Here is a 9,268-nt window from a genome sequence, read left to right on the forward strand (position 1 = left end):
ATTATACAATATGTCACTGAATACTGTAACATATGTTATACGATATGTCACCGTTATGATACTGTAACATACGTTATACAATATGTCACTGAATACTGTAACATACGTTATACAATATTTCACCATTATGATACTGTAACATACGTTATACAATATCTCACCATTATGATATTGTAACATACATTATACAATATGTTACCGCTATGGTACTATAGCATACGTTACACGATATGTCACCGTTATGATACTGTTACATACGTTATACAATATCTCACCATTATGATACTGTAACATACGTTATACAATATGTTACCGCTATGGTACTATAATATACGTTATAAAAATATGACACAGTTATGATACTATAATATACGTTATACAATATTTCGGTACAAATAAACTGTCTGAATTATCTGTTGACATTTTTAAGTGGTTCGATATGATATAGTTACTCGTGAAACATTTACTGTGAACCTATCGTTCGTTTATTTTTACACGCCAAAACAAAGCATATATATATGAAAAGAAACAACTACAAGTTATACATTTGGCTCGGATCCACGTGTCCTCCTTATCCACAGAACAGAACTTTGAGATTACAAGGGTTTTTGTCATATCCAAAAAACATGATCGCCAGAAAGAGCCACCTGTCATCTGCTCGTAGAAAGAAAGAACAGACGCTGTGACGTCAAGAAAGCGTTGAACAACAAGAATCCAAAGCAGAGGTGACAAGTTAAGTCTATCTGGAGTCTCGAGCATCTATTTTGTTTGTCTGCAACACCAGAATAATGGTAGGTTTGAGAATGGCAAGATTCAAACTTCTAGAAGATTGATTAAAACTCTGTGAATATTTTAACAGGATGTCACAAGAAAATAAAGAAAGTTCCGTGCGCATTTTAGTTGGTTTTGTTATATATATATATATATATATGTGTATACACTGTTTTCACTGCAAAAACTTCATGAACGATTTATACACAAACACACACACATATATATATATTTCAAATTTACAAGTACGTTCTATATGAGATAACCCAAAGAAACTTCACTTTGTAGAATAATTCCATCAGTTATTTACAAGTACGTTCTATATGAGATAACCCAAAGAAACTTCACTTTGTAGAATAATTCCATCAGTTATTTACAAGTACGTTTTATATGAGATATTCCAAAGAAACTTCACTTTGTAGAATAATTCTATCAATTATTTACAAGTACGTTCTATATGAGATATCCCGTAAATAATTGATAGAATTATTCTACAAAGTGAAGTTTCTTTTAAATACAAGAAACGGTACTAATTTGTTTGTAACAAATACAAGAAACGGTACTAATTTTTTTATAACAAATAAAAGAAACGGTACTAATTTGTTTATAACAATTACAAGAAAGAGTACTAATTTGTTTGTAATAAATACAAGAAACGGTACATATTTGTTTGTAATAAATACAAGAAAAGATACTAATTTGTTTGTAATAAATACAAGAAACGATACTAATTTGTTTGTAACAAATACAAGAAACAGTACTAATTTGTTTATAACAAATACAAGAAACGATACTAATTTGTTTGTAATAAATACAAGAAACGATACTAATTTGTTTGTAACAAATACAAGAAACGGTACTGATTTGTTTATAACAAATACAAGAAACGGTACTAATTTGTTTGTAACAAATACAAGAAACGATACTAATTTGTTTGTAATAAATACAAGAAATGATCTTAATTTGTTTGTAACAAATAATATTGATCTTCAGAAATCCCGTACCCTAACTAATGTTTGAGTAGTAGGAACAGTTAAGTTTCAGTTTTGTTATAGAAAAGTAATGTAAACTTTATGATATTCCATTATGTATTTACTCAAACTGTAATTGTCAATCGAGAAAGATAATGAGCTTTCGTTAATCAAAGCTTATAGTTATTAAATGAAATGTAGGACTGGAGCTTTGTATATAAGGACTTTGTTCTACTCGAAAGTTCAGTCTTCTATAGATACTTTAACACTAGTATGCAAACATTTTTATTTTCTGACCGATTTTAACATGATAATAATTTCAGTAATACCTTAAATACTTGATAGAATTATTCTACAAAGTGAAGTTTCTTTGGGATATCTCATATAGAACGTACTACTAATTTGTTTGTAATAAATACAAGAAACGATACTAATTTGTTTGTAATAAATACAAGAAACGATACTAATTTGTTTGTAAATCGTTTCTTGTATTTGTTACAAAAAATTAGTATCGTTTCTTGTATTTGTCATAAACAAATTAGTACCGTTTCTTGTATTTGCTGTATATTAGTAGTTTGTAAGGTTAGCAACCATACATAGAATATTGTGTTTCTCTAGTTGCTTTAGTTGTAACAGTTAAACGAATAGATCTGTCATTAATATATATAAAACACAGTACTCGCTTTTAATGGGGGAATAATAAAACGTTGAATGTTATCTCTCAAGCGGCGCTATTTTTATTATTATTGTACATGATTGATGTGCCTTGCAAAATAAACATGTACACACATAGAAAAAAATATAGTACATGATCAATTATTTGATTTTGACTTTCAAAGACAGTTTCCTAAGTTAAAGCCCGCCGCAAGGAAAAGCATTAAATTGTGTCCATTTTTAGCGCGTCACGTGGCTGTTTTTTTTTTAGGATTTCACTTGATTATCGCCAGGAGGCTTCACTCACTAAATGAAACGCTATAATAGCGAAAGTAACATATAATATAAACTCCAAGACTATATGAAGCTTGGTCTGGTTCTTTCGATTTGTTCTTGTTCAGGATTACTGATGAGAGGTGGAATTTTCCGAAAGCTGCATAATTTAGTGAGAAGTGATGTTTCGAATGATAAATCTCGCTGCATATGTGTTTTTAGTGAAGGTAACAAATTATTAAATGTCATTTTAAGCTCTTACCAAAATTACAGGGCTAATTTTGACGCATCAAAAAGCCCCAGTACTCTGATTTAAAAAAGGAACAGGGTACTTAAGCAATTTTAAGCCACACAGCTGTGACCATCTACGATGCTGTAAAAAGAGTCGTAATTCTTTATGGAATTTTTCTCATGCAACTCGCGCAGTTATCACAAATTGATCGAAGGTGCGACCATTAAACGTTTAAAATAGGTACTACTAACAGATGTTGTCAGACGTTTTCCATAGTGATAAAAACGGCATAGTTCAGGAAATCTGCGATTCAGTCTGAACCAACGTTCTCTACAAAGAAAAATTAGGTTACCTAGTCAACTTAAATATTCAACCATCTTTGAAAGTTATTCAACAGTTTTAGAAGTTTCTGAAGTTTTTCACGCAGGGTTTAATTGATGTAGAATCACCTGATGTGTATTCTGTTAAGAACATTTTAAAATCAGGTGAAAACGTATATTACAGGAATAAACAATAAAACCTAACTTACCAGGAAAATTCTGCGGGTTAGGACTAACAATTGTCCCTTGTTCTTTCGTTTCAGATTCATTCGGCCAGATAAAGTTTCCTCCTGGAACCAGAAGAAAACCTTATTATAAATCAAAAACTATTCTTTTTCTCTAGAACAATGGTTTTAATTTTATACTAAGAATTAAAATATATGTTATAAGAAATGTTTCACTAGTCGACAATTGTATGTGAGAGATACACACATATATATATATATATACACCCACACACCCACACAGAGTTTACATGTGCCTATATACATAATATTTTGGGACAACTTGAGACCTGTTGCACACCTAGACTGTCTCATCCTCGAAACTAGATTAAAACTATTAATAACTAAATTAAAAAAATTAAGCCAGCCCTTATCATTCATATACTTATCAAACTTTCTCCTAAACTCACTTAAATGTACGGCCTCCACAACACCCGAAGGCAACCCATTCCAAAGGCCAACCACCCTATTAGAAAAATATAACTGTTTTAACTGAAGATGACTCCTACTCTGCCAAAATGTATAATTGTGTACCCTAGTCCTACTATTTTCACTGTTAAGCATGAAAAAGATAATGTATTTACACTATAAATTCCGTTTACATTCTTAAACACTTCAGTCAAATTCCCCTTAACTCTTCTTTTTTTCAAGAAAAAACAATTTGAGAGATTTCAACTTTTCCTCGTATGACAACCTCTCCATCAAAGGCACCATTCCACTACCCCTTCTCTGAACCGTTTCTAACAATTCAATCTACTTCCTGATGAGGTAAGGAGCCAAATACTGAACACAATACTCCAAAAGTGGCCTAACAATGAAATTATAACCTCTTTAAAATCCTATTTGCCCTACCAGTAGCAACAGCACACTGCTTGGATGGCTTTTGAGACTGATCAACTGTTATACGAAGATCACTTTCTTTGATGACACTGTTAAGGTTATTCCCATCCAAATTATACTTATAATTTAAAAAATGATAACCCACATGCATTTTCTTGCATTTAATATAACTAAAACCCATTTGCCATTTATTTGCTCAACTCTCTAAATGATCTAAATTCTTTTGTAAATCAGCAGCATCATCTTCACAGCAAGCAACACCCAAGACCTTAATACCATCTACAAATTTAAGTAATTTATTGACTATTCCTTCCTATATGTCAATGATGTAATTCAAAAAGAGCAAAGGTCCTAAGACTGAGCCCTGAGGTACCTTACTTTTAACATTAATCCAGCTTGAATGAACTCCATTTGTAGCAACCCTCTTCTCTCTTCCATCCAGCTACTATTTTATCCAATTTGCTAACTTATCTCCCACATCTATAGAGATAATTTTACAAGCCTTTTATGTGGCACATTGTCAAATGCTTTCTGAAAATCCAGATACAAAAAATTGACATCCTTACCCTCATCTACATAAGCAGTAACCTTTTCTAAGAATGTCAAAATATTTGTAAAGTAAGATTTTCCCTTAGTGAAACCATGTTGACTATCCTATAAAATTATAAACTTTGTTAAGTGACTTTGCAAAGCATCTTTTATCAGACTTTCCAAAACTTTTCCCACGGCTGATGTAAGCTTAATGGACCCACAATCACTGGGACAATTTTTATCACCAATCTTGAAAAGAGGGGTGACATTAGCTAATTCCAATCCTCTGGTACCTGCTCATTATTTAAGGACTTAGAAAAAAGTAGCAAGAGCTTGACATATCCAATCCTTAACTTCCCTCAAAACCCTTGGAAAAATACTGGTCCAGACAATATATATAGTATTGGATATATATATACACAGTACTGGAACTACACTATAATTGCAACTAAGTAAAAAGTTTGTCATTAATACAGTACATAACAGCCGAAAATACAAAACTGAAGTGAGTAAATTGACAAAGCATCAGTATTGTATATTTAGTTTAAAGAAAGCAGGATATTTTTATGCTTCCTTAAGCCTATCAATTAAGCAAGATTGTTTGATCGTTATTATACCTTCTAAGTTTCCATATAATCCTATACAGCTTTAAGAATATTCACATGAGGACTTTGTATAGGTAAAGTCATGGTTGTAGGAGTTCCTCATATCGACCTCTTTATTTTACCTGTTATAGTTTTACCACATTTGCTGTATAATTGGGGTGACTGTTGTGCTGGAAGATGAACCCTGCCCAATAGATCCTGTTTCTCAGGGAATGGGTGATAAATAAGAATTAGCTTGTACCTATCAGCAGTCAGGATGCGATCAATTTTCCGTAGATTCCCAACATCATTAGCTGAGATGCAGCTCCCACTTCTATTGATTCCCAACATGGTCCACTTTATATATTGCATATACCACCAAACCAAATATCAGTGATTGTTGGGCAACAATTTGAATTTTGAATCATTTGTAAAGAGCACCCTTCTCTAGCTTTGTTCGTCCTACTGTTGGAAGTTCGTATCCATTTCAGCCTATTGGATTTCTGTTATCTCCCAAGCAGTGGTGTTTGAACAGCTACAAATCTACTGAGGTCACTTTGTGCTAATGTGTGTCATTCTGTTCTGGAAGTAACATTTACACCTGAATTTACAAATAAGCCGTTGACAATATCTCTACTTATTCGTCCTGTATCACTTATTCCTTGAGTTACTTAACATCACCTTTGAAGAGTTTGGCTTTCCTTCCTCGATTAATTCACTTACCAACAATACTAGTTTTATCTACTTTCAGAGTTTCCATACAGCTCTTATTGAAACACAAAATTTCACCATAACCTGTATGATGGAATAGTTTTCACCGCCAACATTTTCAGTTTCTACACTTTTGTCATGTGGTCACTCTGCCCTAGAAGTCACGTATGTATGAACACTACTGCTGGGAATAGTGTGGCTGCTTGTACTTTTATAACCATTATTCTGGTTGGTTGGTTTGCGCCACATTATTCTTATGCAGCTTTATTTAAGTGTTCGGAAAACAACCAATCACAAAGTAGACTATTAACATGTGACTGTATTTTGGTGCAGGCCATTTTCATATAATAAAGAGATAGAAATTTTATAATGTTTACATTTTATACCCATGTTATTCACTGTTTTGACAATAATTTCTATTTCCAATAAATAGCAGAAAAACTTGCTAAGTACAGAAAAGGTTACAAATGAGACTGTGAAAATAGGTCTGCTGTGATAATTTAATTAAAAGAAAGTACAAGCAACACAACAGTATAGGAAATAGAACTAAAATAATGTAGTCTATGGAGTGAAATAGGGATAGATATTCATAACCAGAAAAGACGAATATACAAACTTATTGTTCATTTCAGAAAGTAAAAAAGATTTTATGACTGATCGCCTCTTTCTCAGAAAATCGAATCTACTAACATTTCAAAGTTGTAAATTACGCAGTTTTACAATAAAAACAGCTTAAATGTGAATCCCAAAAGATCACTTTCTTATTTCGCTTATTTCAATCTATGACTGAAAATTCCATTCGTCCTCAGTATTTTCATGGCTGTTGACCTAAACTGATTTAGAATTCTGTATTCGTTTTCATAAGCCTTGCTGAGACGACGTGAACTGAGGAAGCCCCAACTTCCTTCCAACTAACACCTTCTGGAGGTTCGTGACGTGCTCTAAATTGCAGATCACGTGCGAAGTCTGGAACTGATCTCAGAAAATTTTGAAACTTTTTACTAATAAAAAAAGCTTTTCTGTCTAGTTATACATAACTTTTGGTAGACTAAAGATGAACCGAAATTACTCATGGTCATAAACAAGAAAACTGTACAGTTCGAAAATATAGAATGGTCTAGAAGTATTTTACAACTTTCTGTAATAATTTTTGCCACTAGACAGGTTCAATTTTAAACCGAAATAAGAAACATATAAGAAACTTAGATGATGTATACTGACATTGTGGCCTAATGTAAAAATAATTTTAGAAATGTTAACAAATTAAAATGTTGGTTTAGCAAATTTTTGCATCTTTTTGAAACAAAACGGCATATTTATCTGTGTTAACTAATTGTATTTCGAATTTCAATATAACAGTTTTTAAGTAACAATTGTTGACACTTTCAGTGAAGGAAAAAGAAAACCGAGTTTCCAACATTGTTTACAGCAGAACATTGCAAAACATTTGTATTAAGTTGCGAAATTAATTAGTTGCTTAGAAAATAATCAAATAATACTATTTATTATTGGCCATCTTTTACAGCAGAACATTGCAAAACATTTGTATTAAGTTGCGAAATTAATTAGTTGCTTAAAAAATAATACTATTTATTATTGGCTATTGTTACGTTTCACTGCATAGCTTGCTTGTTTGTTTACTGTTTGCTTGTTTTATAGCAAAGTCATAATACGCTATCTGCTGTGTCCTCCTTGGGGAATCGAACCCCATATTTTAGCGTTGTAAGTCCGTATACTTACTGCTGTCCCATAAGGAGGACTTACTAGGTAGCAAGAGCCGGTTATCACAGATTATAATTAATGAGGTTCTTTTTACAATAATTATAAATGTCACGCTTGTTATTTATCAGTTTTATGTTATTTTTTATACTTTAGCTTGTAAATATATTATTAAAATAACTCGACCGGTAATAGTTTAAAATATAGTCGAAGTCTATAAATTAAAATATTAACCTTTCCTTCACATCGCTCTCTAGTAACAAATGATTGTAGTTGATATTTCTCACTTCCTAAATCTTTTGACCCCAATGTCCTTACTTAATCTTCGAATTTTTTTGTTTTTATTTTATTTTTACTTTTAGGGGGGGGGGGGAAGAGGGAATAAGGGAGGTAGAGAAATTCGGAAACTAATAACCAAACAAACTGTACCAATTAAATAATTATTTAAATAGTAAATCTATTTTGCAGTATCATGTATTTTATTGTTTTTACAAAATTTCGGCTCAAAGATAAATATATATACATTCATTACAAAGGCGTTTTTGATTATAAACGTTCATTAAACATTGGATTTCTTGTAGCTCAGTAAAAAATGAAATAGTTGTAGACCGTTTTATCAGTGACTTCTTAACGTATTAGCTTATTGTCATATGATACTGATTTGTCCGACTGCAGTTAGTATCCAATAACAAGAAACATACCTGACCAACGAGTCCTTATAAGATTTTTAAAGGTAAACCGTTAGAATACTGTGAAAAAATTTCTAATATAACCATTAAATTTGGCTTTTATTGTTATTTGTGTATAGCAGCGTAGCTTTCAATAGATAATTTCACAAAAAGTCTACATTGAAATTCAAATAATACTAAATGAAAAACAATATTTTACTGCTTATTACCTAAAGTATTTTAGTCTATGATGTAGTTACGAAAATATTGGTAACCTGGATACAATAATATCATTCGTTTTTTGTTTTCTTTACCTTGTAATCGCTTTGCAGTTTCTCGAGCACTGATGTCTTGATTTCTGTCTGTTTGCTTTCTTAGATCTTCCTCATCTCCTGATAAAATATTGTTTTACTTCAACTTAGAATCCATGTTTAAAAATTAGTATATTCATACACTAAATATTCTCATGGTACACGAAATAATTAGTGCAATACATTCCTAACTGTAAACACATTATGTAAGATAACATGATCTAAATAAAAACACTATCACCATGGTAAATACAAATAAGACATGTGTGAAGAATAAATAACGTAAAATTTATAACCTTTTTAAATTTTGCGTTAAACAACCTTAAAACTTCACTGTTTTATATATCACATTTTTGTGAGTTGAGAAAATCAGGTGTTTTCAGAATATTTTATGTTACATGGTGATTGTTTATATTATGTCGTCAATAAATTAATGTCACTTTTTTAGATGAAAATACC

General features: G+C 31.5%; 1 protein-coding gene across 2 annotated transcripts in view; it reads right to left on the bottom strand.

Moving 5' to 3' along the window:
• Positions 1-6: 6 nt before the first annotated feature.
• The window catches only part of LOC106464684 (lachesin-like), a 127,052-nt gene continuing 117,790 nt past the window's right edge, over positions 7-9,268 (bottom strand). The window contains exons 8-10 of one of the 2 annotated variants that reach the window (XM_022392995.1): positions 8,813-8,890; positions 3,431-3,511; positions 7-654 (exon numbers count right to left, since the gene is read on the bottom strand). In XM_022392995.1, coding sequence (XP_022248703.1) covers positions 572-654; positions 3,431-3,511; positions 8,813-8,890 — 242 coding nt within the window. In that variant the 3' untranslated portion in view covers positions 7-571. Of the gene's footprint in view, positions 773-3,430; positions 3,512-8,812; positions 8,891-9,268 lie in introns of both variants that reach the window. The other variant, XM_022392990.1, reaches the window with a different exon arrangement.

This window comes from Limulus polyphemus, unplaced genomic scaffold (genome assembly GCF_000517525.1).
Source record: "Limulus polyphemus unplaced genomic scaffold, Limulus_polyphemus-2.1.2 Scaffold62, whole genome shotgun sequence".
NCBI lineage: Eukaryota > Metazoa > Arthropoda > Merostomata > Xiphosura > Limulidae > Limulus > Limulus polyphemus.